This window comes from Gobius niger (genome assembly GCF_951799975.1).
Source record: "Gobius niger genome assembly, chromosome: 3".
Classification (NCBI taxonomy): Eukaryota; Metazoa; Chordata; class Actinopteri; order Gobiiformes; family Gobiidae; genus Gobius; species Gobius niger.
The window spans coordinates 18,662,718-18,689,524 of record NC_136854.1 but is presented as its reverse complement, the minus strand read 5'-3'; the positions used below and the strand labels follow the sequence as shown (position 1 = coordinate 18,689,524).

General features: G+C 41.2%; 1 protein-coding gene across 3 annotated transcripts in view; it reads left to right on the top strand.

Annotated features, from left to right (window-relative positions):
• The window catches only part of sh3gl2a (SH3 domain containing GRB2 like 2a, endophilin A1), a 37,218-nt gene extending 11,868 nt beyond the window's left edge, over positions 1-25,350 (top strand). The window contains exons 2-10 of one of the 3 annotated variants that reach the window (XM_079553865.1): positions 18,891-18,959; positions 19,530-19,602; positions 20,465-20,608; positions 21,024-21,157; positions 21,270-21,428; positions 22,591-22,694; positions 22,776-22,891; positions 23,282-23,296; positions 23,426-23,933. In XM_079553865.1, the coding sequence (XP_079409991.1) occupies positions 18,891-18,959; positions 19,530-19,602; positions 20,465-20,608; positions 21,024-21,157; positions 21,270-21,428; positions 22,591-22,694; positions 22,776-22,891; positions 23,282-23,296; positions 23,426-23,451 (840 nt within the window). In that variant the 3' untranslated portion in view covers positions 23,452-23,933. Of the gene's footprint in view, positions 1-18,890; positions 18,960-19,529; positions 19,603-20,464; positions 20,609-21,023; positions 21,158-21,269; positions 21,429-22,590; positions 22,695-22,775; positions 22,892-23,281; positions 23,937-24,532 lie in introns of those variants that run through there. The other 2 variants (XM_079553863.1, XM_079553864.1) reach the window with 2 other exon arrangements.
• Positions 25,351-26,807: the final 1,457 nt, after the last annotated feature.

Sequence of the window (26,807 nt, the reverse complement as noted above, 5' to 3'; positions counted from 1 at the left end):
TATGGTGGGAGACTGTGTGTACGTCCTATTGTGTCCGGACTGTGGGGAGCGAAAGCCGTGTTATTTGCTTTGGGAGAGGGTCAAACAGTGCTCGGCGCAGGAGCCGGGGCTGAATGTTTTTCAGGGATTATGGTCAGATTAAGCTGTGACTTTGCATCATCATATTGGGCCAGAATCGGACAGACGACATAATCTGGGCAACGTGCTGCACAAATCCAAAACGTGACAATTTAGACATAGCCTGTTTTTATTTTTGGGTTTGCAATCTTTACACGCAAATTCAACCAGTTAATTTAACAAGATTGTGAGGCTATTTATATGCACAATTTCCTTAATGATCTTGTTTACCCTGCGTGGAAGTAATGACTAATTTCATGTTGGTTTGCGTCAACGGCTCATCAGTATCCTCCACACAAGGGCCACAGGCGCTCGGATAAACAGCTATAAACAAAGTCCCTCTTTTTCCTGCTGTTCGTGGATAATATGTCGCCCTAGAAATGTGGCTTGACGCCTGAAATTGAATGAAAGTGGATGTTTTAATTACAAGTTGCCACGGAGTTATGATTGCTTGCCTTTTGCAGCTATGGCTGGATGGTTATTTGGATAGAGTGGGACAGAAGTGGGAAAAGATATGGCAGGCTTTACATTAGCATGCTCTAGTGATGACAGCTCTAGCTAAAGGCGGTGTGTGATATGATCAAATGGCGTCACAATATTATACTCCTAGGGGATAAATGGTTAGCTTTTCTGCACTTGTATTCTTTGGACTATTTTTCTACAAAAGATACCGATCAAGACGATGTTAAACTGTCTTTAAAGCTTTTTGATGGTTGGTTGGCGATGCACATACAGTATTCGTCATTGCCTGAATAGCAATTAGCTTAAAGGGGCTAGATGCAAGTTGGCCATTTTATACTCACTACTGCCACCTCAGGTCATACGTGTAACTGCACCTTCTATATTAAGCTCGTGCATGACGGCAATTTGGACCCGAAGTGACACATTTTTGAGTGACAGTGCAGGATTTTAGAGGCAGTTGTGGTGAACAGGTCTGGGCTCATTCTACACCTTAGGACATTGTTGGAACATTTAGGGAGAGGAATTTAGATAATTTTACCATTTTTAAACTCTGTATAGTCACTTTAAACCAAACAAGCCAAAAAAAAAACATTGTAGAAAGACTACATGCAGTGAATTGTGGCTGGTCCAAGGTAGAATCATCCATCCATCTCCAAAAATAAAAATGTTGTCTTTTCAAACTCTTGAACATGCAGAAAGATCGAAGAAGAGCCTGAGTTTGTGAGGAACAATCCTCTGTCTAGTCTCCTCCCGTGTTGGGTTTCCTGGAATAGCCACACCATTGATTCCTTCATAGTAACAGCAGCATTTGCTGAACTCTGAATGGTTGATAAAGAAATCGGATCGTGCATGAAACTTTATCTTCAGTCTGTTCAAACTGAAATAGCTTTAAGCAGATTGTTACGTGATGTAATGATGTTGAAAGCAGAAATAGCATGGAGACAGTGCATTCTTATATAATCACAAAAAAGCATTCTTAATGTAACAAAGTGCAGGAATGATGTACAGTCCCAGCACAGATCTCTGTTACTTATGGAGTAAAAGCCCTATTAAAATGAATCATAAACAGTTTTTCCTGACATGCAAAAAGTAAACCTACATTGGTGTACTCTTAAACGTGTATTGTTTACGTTATGGTATGCCACTAGTGAAAGTTTTTGGTTTAAGTAGACGTTACACAAATATGCTAAGTTCAGTTGCCCTTCTTTGTATTCTGCTTGTCCTCTCTGCCGTCGTAGCCATCCACTTGACTAGCAACACAGTCAATAAGACACCGCATTGCTTGGCTCAGATCCATATTAATATCTCAAAGCATCCCGCTCAATACGTTCACATCATTTTGAGGCGGCTTTGGCGTCTCTTGGTGATTGAAAGCGATGCCTCGGTGTTTGATGTTGAAGTATATGTTTTTGTGGTCTTATCGATCAGGGTGTAAATGCGCCATTGCTCTTTCTCATCCAGGGTTGATTATTGTGAAGTCGGGGTAGCACCGTTAGCTAATGGCATTAATCTTCATCAGCGGCTGTAATGAATAGCAGTTGGCGTTGTTGGTGTGGCTTCGGCAGTGTGTGTTTTCAGTGTTGTTACGCCATGTCCCTTATCCCTGTACGCTGCTGCCGGATCTTGTTTCAGCTAATGGGGCATATACAGTTTGTCTGCGGGCATGCTGCCGTTCTAACATAAACAAGACTCATGTACACTGATTTGCTGTCAGAGCGCTATGCCCTACAGTGTACGCAGTGTGAAGAGTTGAACACAGTGAGGGAAAAGCCAAGTTTGGGGGTAAAATGAGGAATCGTGCTGTGGAGATTGGACTGAATATGACACTAGAGTTATGGCATGACGTGCAGTAGATTTTTTGTGTGAAATCAAATTACTAAAAATTCAATCAGAGAAGCGTGTTGATTATTTCTGTCACTTATCATGTAATGGGGTAGGACACGATTCTGGCTACATGTGCTTGTGGAAATATTTGGTTAAGTGGGCAAATACAATCTCATTGTACACCGAGATCATTTCACTCACTGTATCATTATATATTCAAGGTTATTAATGTGTAATCTCTGCATATAATATGATTAAGTGCATGTCTAACATGAATTAAATGTCAATTATACTGTAACATCATAGACATTTTTTTTTTACCGTCATGGCGACACGTAAACAAGCAGCAACCTCCATCTCTCTTGGTACAGCTGTGTATTTTTGCCTTTTTCGGTGAACTACATTTGTGGTTTCTGTGTTCTACACTGTTATACTGGATGCTTTTGTACGTCTTTGCCATTTTTTGTGGGGTTCGACATAGAACTCGCATTTTGCGTGACAGGTTTGAGTCATTAAGCTCTGAATGTTTTCCACATAATAAATTGAAGAGGCAGATCACAGCCAATAGTGAGTTGTAATAGTTGATGTTATCTGTCGATCATATCATGAGTGGTTTACAAAAAGAGTACAAGAAGGCCATCTCCAGTTTTTTACTCACAGCACATATAGAGGAAATCTATTCATTCTCAACATCTTACAGTGAGGAAAAAATGTCCTTTTTAGAATAACTCTCTACTTAGCTGTCTGACTTTGTATTGCCCGTTGGCTGGTCCCACATTTATTCCATCTCATTATGTGATTGTATGTAATCTCATTTCTGCCCAGTCACTGCCAAACACTCCTACACCAGCAAGCCTTAAACTCCGCATTATCTCCTCATATCATTGTCGGGGAGTGCTCTTCAGTGCCTGTTATGTGTGAAAACCATCGTTACGCCCACATATGGTGTAACCCACACTCAGTAAACAGTACAATGAGACACTCTGCTGGAATAATAATGTGTTGGATCAAACCGCTGTCGTCTTAAGGCTCAGAGCGCTGTCATTATCGCTATGGGAGACCGTAGCGCTGAAGATGAAGGGAAAGTGATTCGTGCTCGGCGAAGCCATGTTGTTTCTGAAGGCGAGTTCCACTTTATTAGCACGATGCGTTAGAGATGGAGGGGTTACTTATTCCTCGCACATTGAATTCCCGCTGTGTGTGTTTTACTGATGAACGGAAACTACAATGGTTCTTGCTTTTATAAATATTGCGTAGATGTTAATAAGAGCTTGAGTTATCAGAGATGATAAATTATTGCTGTCAACATTGCATCTCATATTCATGTAGAACACGTCAGTGTCACCTTGTCACTGTTTGAAATTATACAGAAACCAAAAAAAGTAAAAAAAAATTTAAAAAAAGCTTTTGTATTTAACTTGTAAGACCCATGACTTCATGCGGCTCAAGACTGCATTTTTAATCTTTTTTTTTTATTTGGTTCATGAAAAGCCTAGTACTCATGCATAATGTTTTTGGCTAATCTTGTTGGCTAGTGTAAGGTAAAGACTACTCCCTGTCAACTTTTAACGTGAATTAACAATAAAATACAATTTATTTATTTTTAAATGAGGAAATAAACGTCAAGCCGAGTGTGGAAATTATTTCAGATGAGGTGCTATTCTACCTAACATCCTTTGTTAGTGAAAAAAATGTGTTAGCCTTTAGCTTCAAGGCTAAAACAGCTCCAGTTAAACCCAAAAGTGAAGTATTTATATGCTGTGTAAATGTTTAATTTGTTGAGAGTGATTATCCATCAGCTGCTTGTTTTCTGCCACGTACTGTTTATTTATTTCAACAAGATTTGGCTAACTCTCCATAGGAATAAAACACAAACGGGGAATAGGCGTTACCCTGCTAAGTAGCATCCATTGTCCTGCATTCACACTCAGACAGTGAAGAGAAGTGTCTTGCTAAAGGGCAGGACAAAGCACTGACCTGCTCTGTTATCAAAATGCCAACTTTTGGACTGTCATCAATACATCCCATCTACATTATTTCTTTAAATGACTTTCCCTCCCTGACATGTTCCTCTTCGACCTATCTGAGCTTGGAACCAGGACACACACTACACCAGATTACTTTACAGCTCTAGTTTCTTTCTGTTTCTTTGATCATTTGACTACATAATATTGGATTTTACAAGTCAATAGTTAAATATTCCGTTTTTTTGCCTCCATAGTGTGTTATTTTCTTAAGATTAGCTGTAGAATGATTGCTCTCTTGAGCCTGGTTCGAAATGGATTCTTTTCGCATTAGAGAGATGCATTTAAAAGTCAAACACAACCCTTAATCCTCTGTTAAAGAACTGTGTAAGCAATGAGTCACAGGTCTCAACAATAGAAGGCCCTAAACAGTTAGACAATTGAGAAATAAAACTCATAAAGCAAGTGACCTTAGATCAAATTATCTCTAGAAAGTAACTAAGCATGTCGTCCGAGAGCATGAGAGCAGATCACACATTGTGGACTAGGACATTGAGCGTCTTTGTCAGGGTGACGGGAATATTTTTAGCTCTGAAGGGCTTGTCCCGTAATTGTGGGGCTGTCGACAGGACTCTTGCTTCACACATTGAAATTGCTGTGAAAAAAAGACGGGCTCACTTAGTCATACAATGTGAAAGTAAGGTAGAGCCTACTGCATTTTAGCATTCTGGATATCTGGATATGAAGCTGAGAGTCATCTGTACTGTAAAAATTGTATTGCCGTTGTTAATTTTTCTGTGTCTTATCCCCTCTCTGTCAGGCCTGTCTGTACTTGCATGTCCTTTTGCTGAGATGTGATCAGATCAGTTTCATAGATTCCATGTATTGCACTTGCTAATTAGCTGCACTGATGTGTCTAACAATTACTCGAGTACCTTGTGTAATAGCAGCTTGTGTCACGCCCTGTAATTAGATGTGATATATTTGTCCTGAGCAGTATACTCTCCCCTGCACAGCTCAGAGAAATCCCTTCCACAATCAGCATTGCGTGTGCGTTTACTCATCCTCCATCTTTGTCTCGCCGTCATCACGAAGCTCCCTGGCACGCCACGTTCACTCACTCGGGTGCCAGCTGGTTCCCCCCACCTCCCTGTGTGTAGCCAGCGGTCCATAGCTCCACTCATACATACGCACTCATCTCGCTGTTACATAAGAGGCGTGCAGAGGCTTACAAATCAGATTAGAACCTCCATAGAGGTCAGGAAAGCAGCATAGAGAGACTATGTGATCGATCCAGTCTGGGTCAAGGGTGTACTGGTCTCACTGGTGAACATGTGGTGAACATGTGGTGAGCAGTGCTGGTCTGAAGGAGATGTTGAGAAGGGATTCTGGTGGGACAGAGGATTCAGCGCATATACTGGTGTGCAATGATAGTGCAATAGTCTATCATAGAAGTAGAATAGTAGTACAATAGTGTGCAATGTGAACTTTAAAATTGTGACATAGAATTTACCTTTCATTTCACTTTCACTGGTTTCTCTGAAGTAAAATCTGAACGAGAAACTGTAATTGATATAGAAATCAGGCACATGTGACATGTACATGTAAAGTGTATGTTGAATTAACCTTTTAAAAAATGTACAATTGATTAGTGTAATTATCTCATGGTTCACACAGAGGAGCCTTGTTATCATTTTATTCATGGAGCAAAACAGTACTCTCTGCTGACTACCCAGAGAGAAGAGAAGAGAATAGAATAGAAATAGCATATTGTTGCACACAGCAGCAAAAGAGCTCCCCGTCTCCCTTGCTAATTCATTTTTTTGTTTGTTTATGGCCTGTATAGACAGCATTAATTATTACTTATCGATACTTTTCAGTATTTTGTCTGTTCGTTCACAATAAAGATGGATACAAAATGACTTTGCTCTATGGACTTAAACTGAGACCTCTTTAGCTCTGATTGTATGGACTTTGGAGCATGGTGATGATTGGACGAGTGCACCAGTGCTGTTTTAAGGTTTACTCCAGAACATGTTCAATACTCCTTCATCTCCATGTCCTTAGAAGTCCCTGTGAGCTGGGGTCAGGGGTTACGACTGTGTATCTTGGATTGAGTCAGAGTATTACTGCATACAGTGCCCTCAGTGATGCATGTATAATGTGACAAAGCAAATAGCAAAAACCCGGGGCTGTGTGAAGGTGAGGTGAAGTGAAGTGAGTGCACGATCTTTTTGGCATTGTTACATAACGCATTTAAACACTTGGTAACTCTCACTGACACCTTTTGGCACCTTTGCTCCTTTAGTGTTCTTTTGTTTGGGACCAGAGGCATCGCTTCTATAAAATCTTGACTTGACTAAAGTCTTGACTGGATAAATAACAATTAAAAGTAAAGAATTTAATGTTTAGGTTTCACTAATACTGTCACTTGTCCAACCACAATTACGGCTCTTACATCCTGGGTAATTGATTTATTCCATTGAAAGTGAGTAAACCTAAGATATTCCCTCCCCAACACCTGCCTCTTTCAGTGAACAAACATTTGTGTGTTGTCAGACCCGGTCCCTCCCTCTGGGTGTTGTCCTACAGCGAGTCTCTCCTTCTAATAGCCTCGCTAATCACTCCTGTCATTTTAATCTGCCTCCTCCTCCTCCTCCAGCACCGCGTATTTAAAGCCGGGCCTTGGTGTGCTCGGGCCGGGATTAGAACAGCAGCCGCAAGAGGGGGAGGGCTCGCTCCCCTGTCTGTCTCACATTGGGTGCCATGTGACGCATGCTAAAGCTAACCACATGTGTCATCACTGGAGACACGTCAGATTGTGCGGCATGACGTAGTATGTGGTGACGGGTGCTGGACAGAACAACTTTAATAAAATATATTTGGGATGATGTAAATATTCTACAGCTAATTTAAAGGTATTTTCGTCTCAGAGCAGTCTGGACTTGAGGCTGGCACAGTGGGCAGTCTCAGAATAAGGTCAGGTGTTGCTGGTGCAGTGTTTAACTGTAATATTAATGACTAAAGAGCTATTTGACTGAATAATTTAAAGATCAAATCTGTTATTTATTTATAGATTCTCCAAGTAAACAGAGATCCACTGGATATATCTGTGCACTATCTACTGTATGTGTTTGGAGACAGTTTCACAGTTGTCATTGTGGATGTCCTGGAAAAAATAGATGCAGCTATTGTTACTATAGTTTTGATTTCTCATATTAAAAAACATATATTTTTTGCATATAACACTTGCATTTTATGTGTTCATATAATACTAATACTAAGAAATTACTACTGCGCATCGGGATGAAGAGGCCTGGCAGAGGTTGTTGTGTGTTTGTGTATCAGCGACAAACCACTCTTGTTATTTCTTGTTATATAGGCCTATATGGATGATGGCCATTCTCCAGAATTCTAGCTTTGCTTAAAACTGCCATAGCCACTAATTCATTTATATTTGCAGTACATTTTAACGGACCTGTGTTGTAACCTAAATAACCTCAAGCGGAATCCAAGTGTACGTCTTTCTATTATAAAATGCTATACGACTGTTATTATCACTTCACATCCTGAATGTGATACTGTGTTCCACATAATTTGACCCCTCGCCCACAACATCCTGTTATTTTTATTACACCATAAGGCTGGCAGGCTTGAAATATTCACACTGTATCTTCTATACTGGGGTTTGGTGGCCAACAGTGATCCAGTGGATTAAGTCTTTGCTCATTAATGTGGATTGCCAGTATAGATCTCAGTCATAGTGTTGGTGTCTTTCGTGCTGCAGCATCCATAATGATATCTGTAAACACAATGTAAAGAGCCTCCCTAAGCTAGACTAATGCTTTATGAGGTATTGTGGATGGCCAGGTATGACGAGGACAATTCGATCCCCCTGCACACAGAGCTCCATCGTCTAATCCTCGACTTCCGCTGAACATCAACAATGGCAGCTCTGTGTGCCAGAGCGTGTCCCGGGACGCCTCCAGCTCCGGTGTTTAATGCTATTACCCGACAGAGGCGTAAAAGCTGCAGTTTAAAAGCCCGTTCTGGTGTTCTTCATTAATCTGTGCGGGGACGCTTTTAGCACAGGAAATACTACCAGTCTGCAGTCGGAGGTAAATATAGACCAGACTGGAACTTCCTGTGTAACACTTTTTTATTTCTGAATCCGTATTACAGCAGGGATGGGTGGTTACTAGACAGCGCAAATTACGGTCACATCTCGGTGTTACTCAATGCAATGGTAGCAATTTGCCTCACAAAACGGTAATAGCAGGGTGGTGCAATAATAGCATGGGGACTGTGCACAACATTTCACTCCGCTTTATGTCAAATATTCATAATAAGTATGGAGAATATGAAAATGTCGTTCGCATTAAGCCACACTCCCTCATTATCCCTATACTTACCGTGCTATTTCCATGATAATACCATGCTAGTGCCGTAGAGTAAAGCGCAACCAATTAGACATAATACACATGCAGACCCCGTTCAAGAGCGTCTTTGAACTCCATCGCTGACATTTCGAAATGACGCTGCGCTTTGATGTGACGAGGACTTTTTTTCTCTCTTTTTTTTTTTTGTGCCAGGAGGAGTTTGACTGTTTTATTTATTCCACCCCCAATGGTTTGTTTAAAGTCACAGCGAAAAGATCAGTCCACACAAACACGCACATGCTCGAGTGCAACAGGCTGGACTTTACAACTCCTGGTTTTCTAAAATAGTGTGCAAATAACACTATTGGATACAGTCTGTCTCTTGAACGAGTGTCACATTGATTGACATGTGTGAGTGACAGACAGATGCTGAACCCGCCCACAGGCTTTTTGATCGTGTTCCCTGACGGACAGCTCTGAATGGTAATGGAATCGACAAACACTCTTGACACGTTCTGAAATGATAAAACGTATTACAGTGCCATTTCTTATAGTTACTGCGCCGATGAAGTAAATCCAGTAGGTGATCACTTGAAAATAATGTGTCAGTCATTATATTAAAGACCTGAGAGCTCTCTTGATTGATCGATGTGACTCTCACCTATACAGTACGTACATGGAATGTCAATATACAGGTAAATCCCTACCTCTTCTTCATGCTCATCTGCTGCTGTTCCCACCATGGGTTCCCTGTATACTTTGATGTAACAGAATTACAGTAGAATCACATGTCGGGCATCCAGAAGAGGAAGCCATTTTATTTTGTTGCACCTTTTTGTTGATATGTGATACAACATGTTGATATGTATGGAAAATGTGGTTGTTTCCTGGACCTTCTCTTAACCTCTTTACCCCCACCTGAACCAAGCACATTTTCTCCAGTTTGGCTTCACCCAAATCTAAAAGCTTCTTGAAAATAGCAACTAAAACGAGAATATAACAAGGGTGAACAATCAACTGATACGCTACAAAAGAGCAACAAAAAGCGACTAAAATATGACAAAAACGCTTCAAAAGAGCAACCAAAAGTTCAACAAAACAAAACATAAAAGAGCAACAAAAAATGTATCCCGTTTTGTCACATTTTTGCCACTTTTTCTGATGAGTTTTAGGTCACTTTTTGCTGCACTTTCATCACTTTTGTCATATTTTTGTTGCTTTTTGCTATTCTTTTGTCACTTGCTCCTTTTGACGCTTTTTTGTTGTGTTTTCATCCTCGTTTTCTTCTCGTTTTTGTCGCTATTTTTCAAGAAGCTTTTAGATTTGGGTGAAGCCAAACTGGAGAAAATGGGCTTGGTTCAGGTGTAGGCTAAGAGCTTAAAGCCACACCACACAACATTTCACCCAATAAATAGAATAGAAATCATTTCTTTTCTTACAGCTATTTTTACAGTTGAAAAATATATATATATATTTTAAATCTAAAATATAAATGTGTGTTTGCTGTGAGCGGCTCCCCTCTACAAAAGACCTGACTTGTACCTTCACTGGGAGCGGGGACATCACCAGCTCGTCTCCATGGTGATGTTGACTAAAGCCAGCCAAATCCATTGTTTAGTTTCCCGCTGCAAAAATAGCATTGTCTGTGCCCAGCCGGCCGTTGGGAGGGTGTTTCATGTTGCTGTCAACAGTGTTGTCTTAAAGCAGTGCTAAGTAACTCTTCCCCCTAGAGGCCATAAGCGCAACTGCAGGTGTCGTAGCAAGTTACCATTTTTTAACTTATTAATTGTATTGGAGAGTAAATACTACGCTGACAGGAAAGGCGAAGGGAGAGAGGGATACTGTGCATCCAATTATACAATGGAAAAACATTTTTTCACTCAAACCTGGCTGTAAATACTGTTTAAAGTGACGCTAGCCCGCAGTTAGCTTTGCCCGTTAGCCTGTTAGCTTCTTCTTCGTGATTCCATTAGTGTGTATTGCTTTCTCCGCACCGGTGGCAGTCAAGTTGCAAACATGGTTTTCTGGTCAGAGACACCAGGGAGAGATGAAAGACCCTCCAATCATCCCATAAACACTTGTATTACCCCCACAGGGACTACGAAAAGGATTTATTAAGGTAAACACGTTACTTAGTACTGCTTTAAATGTTACACAGTGTGCCTTTAAGAGCTATTTTACCTTGAGTTTATGATTTGTTAACATTCGTCAGTCTGATCTTTTAGCTATTTTAGTTTCTCTGCCCTCCTCTGTTACCACTGCTGTTGTAAAGCCTAAGATTCACTCTGTAAAGTCTGGGACTACAGACTACATTAGGCTATTTGTTTTGCGCTATAAATATCACCTAGCTCTCTGACAGGAATATCAGAGAATTACCTGCTCAGCAAATCATGTTCAATAATACCTGTCCCCCTCCACAAACATAAATAAAAATGACTAATACGTAATGTGGATTGCTGCCAAGCCTGGAATCCCTACCTTTATGCAACACATCCCTCCTTCTCTCGTCCTTGTTCGAGGAGGTTGTATGACGTTGCTTCACTCTTGACATCAGAAGCTACGCACCATTTACGACACTGCAGCCATTTTTTTTTCCGGCCCAGAAGCCAACTGTCTGTCTTCTTCCCTGTGAGGATAACTCACTCCGTTCACCTTGTGCCGTCCTTTCCCCTGTAGAGAATGGGAGGCGGGGATGGGACAGCCCAGTCAGTGGTAGCAGGGGTTTTGAGTGAAGGCAGGGATTATGAAGACCGATGAGATTGTGACGTTTGAGCACCTCCAGGGCGCACAATGACAGATTTATTCTTCCCATACAAGGTGTTGGTGATTCCACATGCGTCAGCCATCTTTGTGAAGGCGCCGCAGTTCTTCAAGTCGAGCTCAGAAAGGTCATGAAACTAGAGAAAAATATTGACATAAACTAGTTTTGTTATTACTGCATTATTTAAAGGCTTTCAAATCAGAGCATCTCCAGATTTTCATCTCCAGAGTCAGTTTGGTCAGGAATACCAAGATGGAGGATCGGCCTGGCGTGTTTTGTTGTTTTCTTTCTTTTTTAGCTTGACGAGGGAAACCATAGTACCCAGGGGAAACCCACACAGACCCAGGAAAACCATGCAAACTCGATTCACTCCAGGAATTGCACTCCGTGGCCTCCCTGGCTTTTTATATCATGATTCAGTGAGTCTATAGGTGAAAGTGCTGTCTCGCGTCACGGTTGCCCCATGTGCAGTAAGTCACAGACACAGTCATCCATCATGTGTGCTGCGCTGAGAGGAGGTGACAGTCCGTACCGCTCCCCAATGGTTCCCTGTGTTAGCCATGCTTATCAGGGCCTTCCTGCTGTACTTGGATCTTCACATGAAAGCGCAAAAAACGAGTATGTAAAACCCAGATAGCTGATTGACTCTTGTTATCAATTTACCACACCTGGATATTGTAATCTACTGTATTCAGACTAATGTTATAAATGAGTTGCTTATTTGGATTAGGTTGTTTAAAGCGGTCTGAATGAGTCACATCTTTGTTCATTGAGGATTTATGTTTTGGGTAGATCAGAGAAAAGCACATGGAGGAGGAAACCCCTTCTTGACAAAGGGAGAACATGCACACTCTGCACAGAGAGCCACGCACGGTCTGGGAGTCAAACCCAGGACCTTCTTGCACTCAGATTAGCAGGCAGAGTGTGTCAGGAAGGGCACCTGGCATGGCACGTAATCAGATTTTTTGGGGAAAAGCAAAACAACAAAGTTAAATGGCTTTGCTACTGTGTTCATGCTAAACTGCTGTCGTGTTTCTTCCCCTCCATTATGTTCAGTCTCCGGTTTTTATCTATCACCTTTCCCTTTCTGTCTCTATTCGTCATGGCTATAAATAAGCACTCCACTTACTCTGCTCCGTTGTATGACTACGGCACATAGCACCTGAATTTTTAATGCCTCTGATGACTCAAGTGCGAGCGGTGTGGTCCAAAAAGAGCTATTTTTAGCCTGAATGCAGCAGCACCATGCTGTTTGTTCTATTTTGCACCATTTGCTGTTTTTAGCTCTTTACAGTTTCTCCAGTGGTGGTGTTATTGCTGAGTTTTTATTGACAGTACTTTGCATAAGGGAAGTCTGTCACTATTTGGGATCATTTCATTGTAGAGCACATATATGGGTGCATAATTTCTGTTTATTGACAGTGTGATGCTTGATCATTTACAATGTGCTAACACCACTATTTGCTAGTGTTTCTTACTTAACTTAACATTTACTCTAGTCCTATAACAACTGTTGAGCATTGTTAAAGCAGTACTAAGTAACTTGTTTACCATAAAATCCCTCTTGGGGTAATACAAGTGTTAATGGGATGATCCCTGGTGTCTCTGGCCAGAAATCCACACCTGCATCTTTGCCTGCACCAAGTCGGAATCACCAATACACACTAATAGAATCACGAACAAGAAGCTAACAGTCTAACACAGGCAAAGCTAAGTGCGGGCTAGCACCGCTTAAACAGAATTTACAGCCAAGTTTGAGTGAAAAAAATTATCTCCATTGTGTAATTGTATGTATATCCCTCTCTCCCTTTATCTTTTCTGTCAGCGTAGTATTTACTCTCACAGACAATTAATGATTAAAAAAATGCAACATGCTAAGACACCTGCAGTGGCGCTTATGGCCTCTAGGGGCATGAGTTACTTAGTACTGCTTTAACTTGAACGTAAGAATAGCAAGAATCAATAAGTTAAAGTATCAGGGTACTTTCCCATCTGACTTCCCCATCCTCAGACTACTCTCCATGATCCCAGCTTGAATTGCAGATACGTATGTGCAGCTGTGAGCCCCTCAATGCGTCGCTTTTAGCCTGAATGCAAAAAGCCCTTGGTGCATTTCCCTCTTGACTCCGAGTTTCCTGCTCTCTGCCTTTAATCACCAGAGCCTCTTCTGCTGTGGACACTTCCTCTGAGTGAACTTCACGCCGGGCCCCCTCTCTTGTTCTTTGTGTGTCGATATCTAACAGCACAGAAGCTCGTGACAATCATTACACAAACTCATTACAGGCAGAAGCCATTATGGGTCTAAAATAACCGGATAGACTGAAGCGACAAAATGAAACGTCACTCTATTCTTCGAGTTTCAGAATCAGCTCAGAAGGCTCATTAGAAAGTGTTCGGAGAGTGAGATGTCAATGAATTTTGAAAGAATGTTGGTGTGACTTTGTAGTGCAGGAGTCCTATTACAAAACAGCATATAAAGTGAAAGAGATGGCTAAGGTTCTTTACTCTGGTGGCACAAAGGTGATTGCCTTCCCAGTCAGCACAAGTGAGCTTTGGGTTTGTTTGCTTTTTGTTTGTTTTTCGCTATAGTATTAAAAGGTGGAGGTGTTTTTTGTCAATCATTTCAATGGACTTCAAGCATGAGATCATCAATATGACAAATCTGGAACCAGTCAATAACAACAACAAAAAGATGATGTGGATTTTGGTTATCTCTTACAAAAACAGTGAACCACACTCAGCCCATCTGTATCAGAATTCAAATTCTAGAATGTTAAATGAAGGTTAAATAAATAAAAAATGTCATATACGCAACCTAATGTATGTCTGGGTCAGTCCATCTCAGTTCACCCGATGAGTTAAACCCCACCCTCTCCAATTTTTGTGAAATTTGGTATATATGTAATTCATGGTCAGAAAAGCCAACATTTCAAATTTTAAACTAATCGGACCAACGGTTTTCGAGATATCGCATTTTCATTTTTTCACTTTTTCGCGAAAAAGGCTGTGGCCGCCTACTTTCAATTTGCTGTAACTCTGCAACCACTGGTCCGATTTTCAAAAAACAGGTATGTCTGTAAAGGGGAGACCACGAGGAATCTAAATGTGACATTTGTTCGTGTATTTTGGTGTTTTTTAGGTGGATTACCTTTGTACTTATATTTTGATCTTGAAATTGACCCTGTGGGACACGCCCAAACTCTCCGACGCCATAGGAAAAATGTAGCCCTATGTGTCAACTACAACATATAAAAAAACTGGAGGGGTTTTCTTTTTCATTTTCATGCAATACCAGGTAGAAGTTGACATACCCACTCCTCCAGACATCCATCCACAGTCCGTTCTGTACAATTCCATTAATTTATATACACAGTGCCTCAGATTGATTTATTCCAAGATATAATGTCAATCACAATCAAAAAGTCAATGAAAATGTCACAGCTGTCTCAGCCATGTTGCCATGGATTACATATATGCCAAATTTCACAAAAATTGGAGAGGGTGAGGTTTAAAAATGCTATTTTTTTGGGTGATCTGAGATGGACTGACCCGTCTGTGCATTGAAAGAATGGAAATGGATTCACGTTTAATGGCATTGTGCTCCGCCATTGACCCAGACATTTCAAAAACTAATTTGCAATGGAAAAGTCAATATTTGTTTGTTTGTTTATTTAATTTATGTGGTCTGCAGTTAATCAACACACATAGGTCTCAAACATGCCACAGCGGATTGTAGCCATGGGCTAATATCCATCCGTTGTCCCCCACTTGCACTCTCAAACACACTCTCTCAGCATGTTTGTAGTGAATGGCCTAGCAGGTACCTCACACAGAGAGGCCCCATGTGGCCCAGGGATTAAACCATGGACCTTAAATCTATAAAGCACAACGCTATCCACTGTGCCATCGTGCCGCTCACACTTGTTGGATGTATTCAGATTGCATACCATATCGCATTCATTGTGAGAAAGCAGTAGTCTAATGGCACTTGTGTGACTGGCACACACACACTTCAGCCCATCACTGGTTTCTTTGCTTTTTCAAAGTTGTGCCGCTCGATTTCTCGTTATCCACTAAGTGTTAATGATGTCTTGGTGCCGCGTGTTGCCTGTTAGTCTTTGATCACGGGCGCTGACAAGGATGAAGAGCGAGAGCGAAGTGCTGAGAGAACAGGAAAATACACGTGCTCCGTGCAGGATCCCGTCTCCATGGCGACCAGTCCCAGGAGACGTGCAGATGTTGTAGGGGTGTGCAGGTGAGGCTAATGACTGGTAACATATGAGGCGATAGTATGTACAGTAGTTGCTAGCTGAACTGCAGTGTCTAAAATTCCCTCCGTGTGAATACTCTGTTGGACAGGCTTTATTCACTGTTTACCATGAAACCATATGTTTTCTTCTTTTTTTCTTCTCCCGATTCAGTTTCCCCAAGTCACACTGTTGTTTATCTTTTGGCAAGATCCTTCACTGACTATGCAAAATGTGCCACTGTTTTTCTATTCTTGTTTACTGACAGGAAAGCCATGCGTTCGTAATGGGATCATATTTGTTATTGCTGGCATGTTTATCTCCATTTAAAGTTTGATGACAGTCTTTTTGCTCTTATGTAGCAACGTATCACCTGGAACGTTCCGCAGAGTTTCTTTTAACAGTTTATTTTCTCTAGCGTCTGGAGACGTTTCCCCAAATTGCAAGAGGCCCATTTCTTCAAAATACATGAAGTAGTAAATGCCCGAGTTCCTCCAGGCATCTGCATGAGTTTTCCGCTGCTCTCGGAATATTAATCTTCGGAGGTGGAATCAGGAAGGACTGCTGCTGGTGTGACTCATAGAGCAGCAATCCTTTAACTCTGAGACTGCACAAACCGCTGGCACCGGCTTAGCGCTGCCGCAAAGCCCTCCGCTGCCTGTCACACATGTACTTTATTCTGTACATACATGTTGAATGATAGTCCACAAATCCCCTGCAGAGGTGTGCGAATTCTTAAGCCATTGTGACATTGCCTAGAAAAATGTCTTTCTCTCCCCGGTGCCTCGGTCTCTCTCTGAGGCTCCTGTCTGGCCTTATTGTGTCAGACTGCTGCCCCCTCAAGGCCCATAGCTAAATTGCAGGGTAGTGCTACAAATATTCTCCTTAGACAAAGCCCCAGGGAGTGAGCTGTATCCGGATCTTCAAAAGGCCGGGAGCTGAAGTGTCCATCATGGCGGATAGCTGTCGACGCGCTTCACCAACTCCCTTTCCTTCTATTTTCCTCTGCAGTTTTATATTGACGTAAACTAAATTTTTGCACTAAAATGATTTGCATAACTGGTGCAGCTTGTTTTCTTCAATTATGGCAAAATTTGATTTGAAACTTGGATGATTGTGATACACAAAAACATGTCCCTCTCAGCTGTAAATGATCATATTGCAAGTCATCAGGCAGGCTTATCCTAAAATAAAACAACATGAGAATCGGCCTGTCATGGAATCGTAAATCCCATCACTAAGAAGCACAACCACAGCTGTCTCTAATGGTGATAGAGTCTGTGTGTTTTGAGCGATGAGTTTGACATTGTCATTTGAAAAGGCCAGCAGCCATGGGAGACTGCCTGCCTTCTGTGCCGCTTGCATCGAGTGCTCTCCATCTGTCGGTGTTTGGTTATAGGGTAGGGCGCTGGTGTATGTATGATCGTAATGAAATCATATAAGTGTGCAAAAAAATATGATAAATATGTGGTCGAATCTGGAACGGTCTTGCTGAAGATGTGAGACAGGCAACAATGTTTGAATCAACACTGAAAACACTGACAACTTAAAGTATTGTATGTACACTCTTTGTTTTGCTTTATGGATTTAATTTGCCGCCTTGTCATTTTATCTAGCACTTTGAATCACTTTAATCGTGCTCTACTCATTCCACTCACTTGACCCTGGAAGTGAATGTTGTCTGGCTGGTAAACTGTCACGTAAAACACAGATACTATGGTACTGCACCTTTTTGCCGCCCACACCGGGATCGTTTGAGGAAACGTCAGTTGACCAGAAATAATGCCGAGTGCTAACTTAAGAGCGGCTGACCTTTTCCTTCCCAGAGCACCGTGTGTCACCAGAGTCTGAATCACTATCTGCGCGTATGAATAATTAAACAGGCGTGGTGATCAGTAAAGCGCAAGGTCGGACAAATGCAGTGGAATGGAGATGCAGTCTTGTCTCCAGCCAACAGCAACAATAACATGGATTTATACTAAGATGGGGCTGATTTTATTTTAGTTCAGTTTTTTTTTTGTCAGTATTCCAACCTCTTAGTTTATTTATGTGTTTGTAGCTGTTAATTCTCAGTTATTTTGATCTATGCTTTAATGCTGTTTATTTCCTGATCAGAAATACTTGATGTCATGTTGTTTCATTTGCATATATGTCAACCCTGCATTCGATCCAGCTTTTTTGCTACCGATACCGATGTTTGGGTTTGAGTATCTGTCGATATCCGATATTTACCGATACCAAGAGACTTTCTTAAAAGAATCTTTCTCTGAGTGAAACATTGAATAGACCTCTTTTCTCCATTTTAAGCTCAATATAGTCATATTTTATTGTCATGATATTACTGATCAATTATATCTATTGATAAACTCTTGGATAAAAAGGATCACTGGACTTTTCTTCACTAAATATCCTTGGGTATATGACAGGCTTTAGGTTACATTAATATAAACAACTCACATAAAGTGATCTGATCATTACAAACGATCAGTTATATCTTTATTAGGCTTCTTTAGGTATTTCTATCATAGTTTCTGACCCAGCCTTGATTAGTTTTTGTTAGCATTAGCGTTAGCTCCCGCTAGATTTAGCATACTGCTGCTAACCACGGAATTTTGCACGCCGATCAAAAATACTTTTGCAGAGGTTAGAACTAACTCAGTGATTGAATTCCCCATGGTTCTCCCCTTTAAAATTATATACTGCATGCCCATATTCACTTAGATTTAGGCGGTAAAAGTTGTGTTTTTAGCCGATACCCGATATTTTATCCAGTATCAGCTCCGATATCCGATACCAGTATTGGATCGGTCCATCCCTATTTATACTAGACCATCACCCACAAGTACCAAAAATGGGAAGCATGCATTAATTGTTTCTATCGCTCCGTTATTTAAGCAGTACAATCAATACTAATGCTAGTATCCATGAAGCACTTCCTCTCCCGTGCATGTGTCTCTAAATGGGCCTTGAAGAACATGTGAGTGGACGGTTGCCTTGATACCAACTTGTTCTGGCTATACTTGCACAAGGTCAGCAGCATCAAGCCCAGAGCTCCAGCCACAACGCTTTTATCAGAATAAATATCTATATAATATTCAGCAGAGTTCTAATGTGTGCATTTCTATTTGTTTTGCAGAAAGTGAGTGAGAAAGTTGGTGGCGCTGAAGGAACAAAGCTCGATGAGGACTTCACTGAAATGGAAAAGGTAAGAACTACATGTTTGACACAGATTCATATTTTTCTGACTGCTCACATGCATTACTCTGTAGGGCTGTAGATTAAACTGCAGAGTTAGCCAGGATTTATACAAAATAGGGTAGATGCGATGTGTCATTCACCGCAGAGTACGTTGCAACCCATACAAGCTCATTCTAACCCTGTGATTATTCTGCCAGAATGGTTGCTTTTTACATAGTCACATGGTCGCGCCTGATGACAGCTGAGAATTGAACACATTGTGCTCTTTCACTTTGTGAGCAATAACACATGCCAGGCTGTGATGTGCTGAAGCCATGCAGTGGGTTTGCGAGTGCTGGATCACGTGGGCTATTGTGTTACACGTCTTCAGGTCGAATAAGAGGCCGAGCTGCGCGGCGTCTGATAATACAGGATGTTTTCAGGCAAATAAATAAGCCACTTTCTTTTCATTCTTTGCACTTTTTATCCGTGTCCTTCGGTTATGACCAGACTGTGTGCCCACACACTGCCCTTTCGTCCTGTTGCTGCTGCTTTTGTGCCTCTTTCCACAATTTGTCTTTTTCGTTATCCTCAACAGAAAGTGGATACTACAGCAAGGGCAGTGCTGGACATCATGACCAAGACAACGGAGTATCTGCAGCCCAATCCAGGTAACAAACAGTACAGTGACAAAGTCCAAACAGACTGCATACAAGATACACTTACAAAAGAGAAATACTAAAGTTATTTTTGTCGTCTGGAGTCTGAGCGGTCAGCCCAATTGTCACCCCACTCAGGGCATGAGGTGCTACATCTATGGTTAATTATGAATTCTATTCAATCGTGGTTAAATGATCAAAGTGTACTGTTTAATATGGTGACTTGGACACACTGAAATTCAGGTTTTCATTTCTCAATAAAAAAAAATTGCTGAAAAATTTAAAAACCTGAGCCTAGGCCTGTCCCTGGTGCCGTCATAAAATAACTAATTGGCCCCTCTTGGCCACCATAGTGAAAAGTGTCTACTCTGGACACACCCTTGGTCCAAGTCATCATGCTATTACGTATATCCAAAAACCTGATCGAATTGGCATTAAGGCTTTTATTGTTCTTTCCTGTGAAAACAAAAATGCAAACAAAACATGTTCAGATGACTGCAATTTTTTTACAACTCAATTCTAAATATTGGTAATGTAATCTGGTATTTACCAAACTTAATAGTAATAATTTCTGGTTTGGCCAAATGTTCAGGTCATTTCTGTCTTAGAACACAATCCCTGTTGAATTGGCCACCTTATATTAGCACCAAGATCAGCTACAATTACCACAAACCCATCATGTTTACAACTTCACATTATGTTACACATGCAATTGCAGAGTATAACTTGTAATATAATCACAGCCCACCCTGGCAAACCTTTACTGCTGACTGCTGCTATCATTTGAGTCAGTGTTTGAACAGGTGGTATTGCACTCACATGATGCACGTACGTACTTGTATTGTGTGTTGTGCTGACCTGTGATTCCCGACAGCCACCAGAGCCAAGATGAGCATGATGAACTCCATGTCCCGTATGCGCGGTCAGGAGAAGGGCCCGGGCTACACACAGACTGAGGCCATCCTGGGAGAGTCCATGCAGAGGTTCGGTCGCGAGCTGGGAGAGGAGTCCAACTTTGGTGAGCAGTCCGGGGACACTTTGGGAAGTAATATGAAGAAAGCATGCAATGTCAATTAAAAGGCTTCAAATGTTGCATGACACGAATATCAGGGGGAGGGGGGGTCAGACAGGAACAAAGGAAATCTCTTTTCGTATATTTATTTTTGTATGGATCAGATCTTTTATGGAAATGAATCGAATATGTACCTTAATTGGACAGCCAAATCTGTGAGTAATTCTTTTGTGAGCTTGTCACTAAGGACCTTGTTTTTTGCCGAGCAGCCTACTCTCATATACAAAAGCAATACAATCTATAAAATAGGAATAGAACATTATTTTTCACACAGATTACATTGAGTGGTTATGAATTGTTGGAAGGCCAGGCAGAGAGAATAGCCTGCTCATAGAGTGCACTGTTTGTTTGATTGCACCAGGCGGTGCTCTGATTGAAGCCGGGGAGGCCATGCGTGAGCTGGCGGAGGTCAAGGACGCTCTGGACATGGAGGTGAAGCAGAACTTCATCGATCCAATGCAGAACCTCCACGAAAAGGACCTCAAAGAGATCCAGGTGCGGACGACTGCAGCACTCGATCACATGATCAGATCAACAGTCTGCAAGTGACATTTGGATGTAAACGTCAGATGTGCAAATATTAATTGAATGTATGCGCCTCTTATAGCATCACCTAAAGAAGATGCAGGGCCGCCGCTTGGATTTCGACTACAAGAAAAAGCGTCAGGGCAAAGTGACAGAAGACGAGATCAAGCAGGCTCTCGAGAAGTTTGACGACTCCAAGGAGATCGCTGAGCAGAGCATGTTCAACCTGTTGGAAAGCGATGTAAGTATTGTGCAAATAATGGTCAAGTGGTTGTTCTACATCACTTTTGCACATGGGGAATGTTGTGGAATCCTTTTGGTAACGGAAGTGGCATAACATCGCATGATCCTTAAAGTACATATGACACATGAGGTAACACAATCATATTTAAGATTTTGCTAAAGATTGTACCCAGTTTACTTTAGTTTGACCATTTTTGTGATGTTTCTAGTTTCACTTCCTCATTGGACACTGACAGGAAGTGACATAGATGAAGGCAAACAATTTTAAACTGTTGCCGCGCCAACCATGTTAAGTCAATACATTCAACTTTATGGAACTTTACCTTTATCTATGTCACTTCCTGTCAGCAGCTTAAAAAATCAATTGAAAATAACTTTTCTGCCCAACATTTCTTCATTAAATTACCGCTTCACTGAAATAAAATGATAATTATGCAACTAATGAATTTGCAATAGATGTTATCCTTCTAAATAAGTCATATTTTCAAAAGCATTAAAACCTGTCATGTGCACTTTAAGTAGTTATTGTCATGTTTCTGTGCCTTCAGGTTAGTTTAGTTCATCACTCCACTCCTGACAATAATTTTGTCTTCAGAAAATGCACGGTCAACTAAACTTTTTTGATCGAGAAAGTAGGCTTTTTATCAAAGAGGACACTGAAACTCGAGATTTTGTCCGGTCCAGGTAGAAGTCTAACACAATTGTTAAACTAAAGTCCTTGTAAACGCCTAACGCCCTAACCCTAACCCTGACCACTTTTTTAAGAACAGTCATATTTTCATTGTCCTTAGTCCTGAAGACATGCTAATCATTTCCATAGCTGGGCAACATCCTGAATTAATGGGAAATGTGTTAATTTTACTGATACATAATTTTAGCTCAGCTTGAGGGGAGCCAATGTAAAAACTGTATCACATTACCCCGCTCTCCCCTATGCATTTTTGTTTCACATTGTTAATCTGAATACATAAAATCAATTGACCAAACTCTCTCAGTCTCGCAGGCCCCTCGTCATCGAAAAATAAACCATCTTTCAATCATCTTTTACAGAGAGCAATTCAAACCAATATGCATGTCTCCACTCCGATAGGCCGTTTCAGAACCCACAACCCTGTGCGTCTGAGAGTTTATACCGGTTCATCCTTGTCCTGTGTGCGCAGATCGAGCAGGTGAGCCAGCTGGCAGCTCTGGTCCACGCTCAGGTGCAGTACCACAGTCGTGCAGCTGAGATCCTCACGTCTCTGCAGAGCCAGATCGACGAACGGTACGTGTGTTTTTTTTACATTTTCTTCTGTTCACAAATCTCTTCCCGGATGATTTTGACGCTTTGCTTTAACGATTACAGGATAAGAGACACTTCTGTTAAGCCCAGGAAAGAGTTTGTGGCCAAACCCCGCACCTCTCTGGACTTAGTCATTAGCGAGAACCACAATGGCGGGATCGGCGGCGCTCGCTCTCCAGGTCAGTGTCTGCAAACGTTTTTCTAATAGTCTTTTCCTTCTTGTGACTTTTTACTCTTCTGTATGTTGAATTCTCAAATGATACTGGTGACAATGTGTTGTGTATGAATTGGCATGATTTATCACAACCCTAACCAAGTATACAGACTGTAAATAACTTTCCCAGTTACCATGCTCTTTTAGTTTTATCATTTTAAAGTGACATCAAATCGCTTCTTTCTTTTTCAATTATAATAAATCATTTGAGAATGTATTCAACATACAGTATTGATTTTATCTGTATGTCCCTCCATCTTTTTCTATGTATTCTAAAGACTTTCCTCCAAACAAAGACATAATAATAAGCGTTCCTCTTCACTCTCTCCTGTCCTTTACTCTGTTGCTTTTGCAGGTGCCAGGTCTCCAGGTGAGATAGGTCATACATGTCAGTTTATCCTGTTGCATTCAGCATCCGTCTCATAATCAGCATTCATGGCCTAAACTGACTTCTTCATCTCTTCCCCCTCCGCACCCTTCATGTTCTTTGTATTTGCAGCAAGGTCCCCAGGTGAGCCTAAGTGAACCCGGATACATATCTTTTAGTCCATCGCTTCACTGCATCTCATATTCATTTGTCAGGCCATCTCTCCCAAACAGAAATAGCAAAGTGCGGCTGCAGTTTGTGGAGGAAATAATGACACGAAGATGTGCAGCAGAGGCTTTTGCTCTTTCTGTTTCCGTTTTGTTGTCCTCTGGTCTAATATTGATTTTTTTTTTCCTCACCCTCCCCAAATACCTATTTCATTTCTCCGCCTTTTTCTTTCCGTCATCATGCAGTTTGGTTTTCCATCATCTTCCGAACACAACTGCTGTGAATATGTCCTTTTGACTAATGTGCTGTTTTCTCCTCTTCCCTTTGCAGCAAGATCCCCAGGTGAGCAAGAGAAACAGGAAGAGATGTCACATCTCGACCGCTCTGATTTTCATTCTATTAATGAAGTGTTGTGGAAGTGTTTTTCTCTCTGTCTATGGAATTCTGTACTGTTTCAACCCAGTCTTTGAGATGTTTGTACGTTGACTTAGGCTGTGCTATTCAGGGGACTATTAGATGTATTTATTTACTTTTGTACACAACAATACGTGTGGTTGATTCACACCATGAAATTAGAAATATGCTCTGCAAAGCCTGTGATAAAGTATTAGAATGCAACAATATATTTCAAACCCATTGCCTTTTCAAGTCACAGGAATAGGTAGTAATTGAAGCAACAATTCTCTTCATTAACCCAGGCTTAGGTCCGACGATGAATCCTTGCCTACTATACGATGGAGTAAGCATCCACCTTCCAGATGTCAGCTGTGTTTTCACAAAGACAAACCTTGATATTGAATACAAAGGCTGGGTTGATATTGTCTGTCTAACGGTTCGGTCTTTCTTTGGTCCGTTGTGTTGTACACTGTCATTTCTTGCTGATGCTTTTGCTCAATTCTATCTTTTGTCTCTCTTTTTCTCTCTTGTGTCTGTCCTTTTCCCCCCTTTGTAGCGCGGTCCCCAGGTGAGCTTCTCCCAGGCTTAATTCTAAATGCTTTTGCTGCATGCTGTTACCATTAAAACATCCACACCCTTCTCTGTTTACCTTCTAAATCGTGACTTTCTGTGCAGCCCCCATGGACCAGCCCTGCTGTCGCGCCCTCTACGATTTCGACCCAGAGAACGAGGGCGAGCTTGGCTTCAAGGAGGGCGACATCATCACCCTGACCAACAAGATCGACGATAACTGGCTAGAGGGCATGCTGCACGGCAACTCGGGCTTCTTCCCCAATAACTATGTGGACGTCCTGGTGCCCCTGCCCAACTAAAGGGTTCAGCTCCCGGCTCATTGCATCCCCGCTCCCCGTGATAGCCCGCCCACCTTCTCACCGTAACATTCCTTCTAAACAATTCCGCTTTAACGGGAGTCCCAACCTGCGGCCACGCCAGATGCGCGAAAGGAGACGAAAAACAAAAAGCAATCGAGCTGTAAAACTTTTCAGTGAAGAAAAATTGTTGTTGTCGCTTAACCCCCGCGGTTTCTACGGGACGTACTTCTGTCGTCCTCATTCGCTTCTGTCTCGGTTTGATGAGTTGATCAAAACGCACCGTACTTTGTGGAAAACCTTTTAGATAGATGCATTTCACTCACACACACACATGCTAAAACGTCCATGTGCTATTAGTTGTTCCTCCGAAAGCATGTTTTTCTTTATTGTTTTCCACTTTAAATGGCAGACTTCACTTCTCTCCGTTCAACCGTAGAAATACTTGTAAATACCAAAGTTGGCTGCAAAAATCTGGGATGTCAGCGAGCCTTGATTTATCAACAAACTTGCAATCCTTTGGCATTTCTCTTGGCAGGGGCGTAATTGATGGATAGTAATAATGTATCACATATCTGAGCCAGTGATTAGTGAAGTGTTTGCAAAAAAAAGATAAAAAAATAATAATAAGACACAAGTTGTTTCCAAGCTATGGTGCAAGTTTTAATCGGACATCTGTTAATTATTAGCAAGTTGCGTGACAATAATCTGTATTGTGGTAATGATAATGGGAGTTTTTCTGCAGCGCGGGCCATAGCGCTACATGCTGCGTTCCCTTCTAGCCTGGTTAGTGTAGTGTAGCTTAGCGCAGGTTAAGGAGAATTAGATGTAGCCCGCTGAGGAGCGCACCAGTGGCCGAAGGGAACAAGGGTGGAAATGTTTTACAAAATTTATGATGCAATTTACTCTTAAACTATATATATTTTTTGTAAGAAGCTGCTGTTCCACCTTCCTTATCGCGTCAAAGAGTGTTATGTACGTGTTGGGGTTGTTTGAAGATAATGGATTGAGACCTTTGCTGCAGCCATGCGGTCCACAATGAGTTGCATTATTGAGTAGTACAGCTCACAAGTGAATGTTAAAGATGAGAGTTGATTATCAGTGTGCAGTGCCCATTGTAGGAATCAAACCATTGGTTCATGGTTGTTGGTGCGGATGTCTCTTCCAAATTAACCTCATGATGGTCTTTTTTTTTTATTTCTTTTTTTTCCCAATCATTTCCCAACTTTCTATGGACCACATGGCAGCAGCAACTGAAAGTCTGATTCTCTGTGCATTATTTACTGCTAATAAACCACATTGCAGTGTATGCTTCAGCGTCATGTGACAGTGTTGAGTGTATTGGGGTCTGGCTGTTTCTATGGGGTTGCATAGCGTTACTTACAACAGAATATGCAGATAACCTCCACCAAGGAGGTCAATAAGCTCAGTCTACTAACACACCAATAAAGATATTCATCGCGCATAGTTTAAAACTGAAGCACAACTCAAAGCAGACAGTTGTCGTAATAACAGTATGGTAAAAGTTATGTTTTTTATGAAGAGGTTCAATCCCTTCCTTGTTTTTCTCATTTACTTTTTTTTTTCTTTTTTTTTTAAACAATTTTGTGTATCTTTGCCCTCAATGAGGACTGTACAGCTTTTCTGTGATTTGTTTTCACCTTGTGTGTATAGTCGCGCATCAACAGTAACGTATCTTATTTTTGTAAGTGTTAAACATATGAGTATTCACATGTTAGATGTATATATATAGACAGTATATTATCCAGAAGCAATGTGAAAGGAGGGGTCTCTGTGCTGCACATGATTGTCTTTGGGTTGTTTTTGTTTTGTTCGTTTCTGTTTTTGTTGAATTCTTGCACTGGTTTCTCAGACTGTATGCTTGATGTAAAGAATCATGTGATAAGTCAATGTAATTTATTCAAATAAATACCAGGAAATATGAAAGTAATTTGTTATTTTTTAATTGATGGCCCTGTAGTTGTAACGTTAAGCTACAGTAGCCCATTGGATTATGGCAGCTTCGGCCTTATCGAACTGATATGTTTTTAGCTGACAATTCAATTGTTATGATTTTTTCA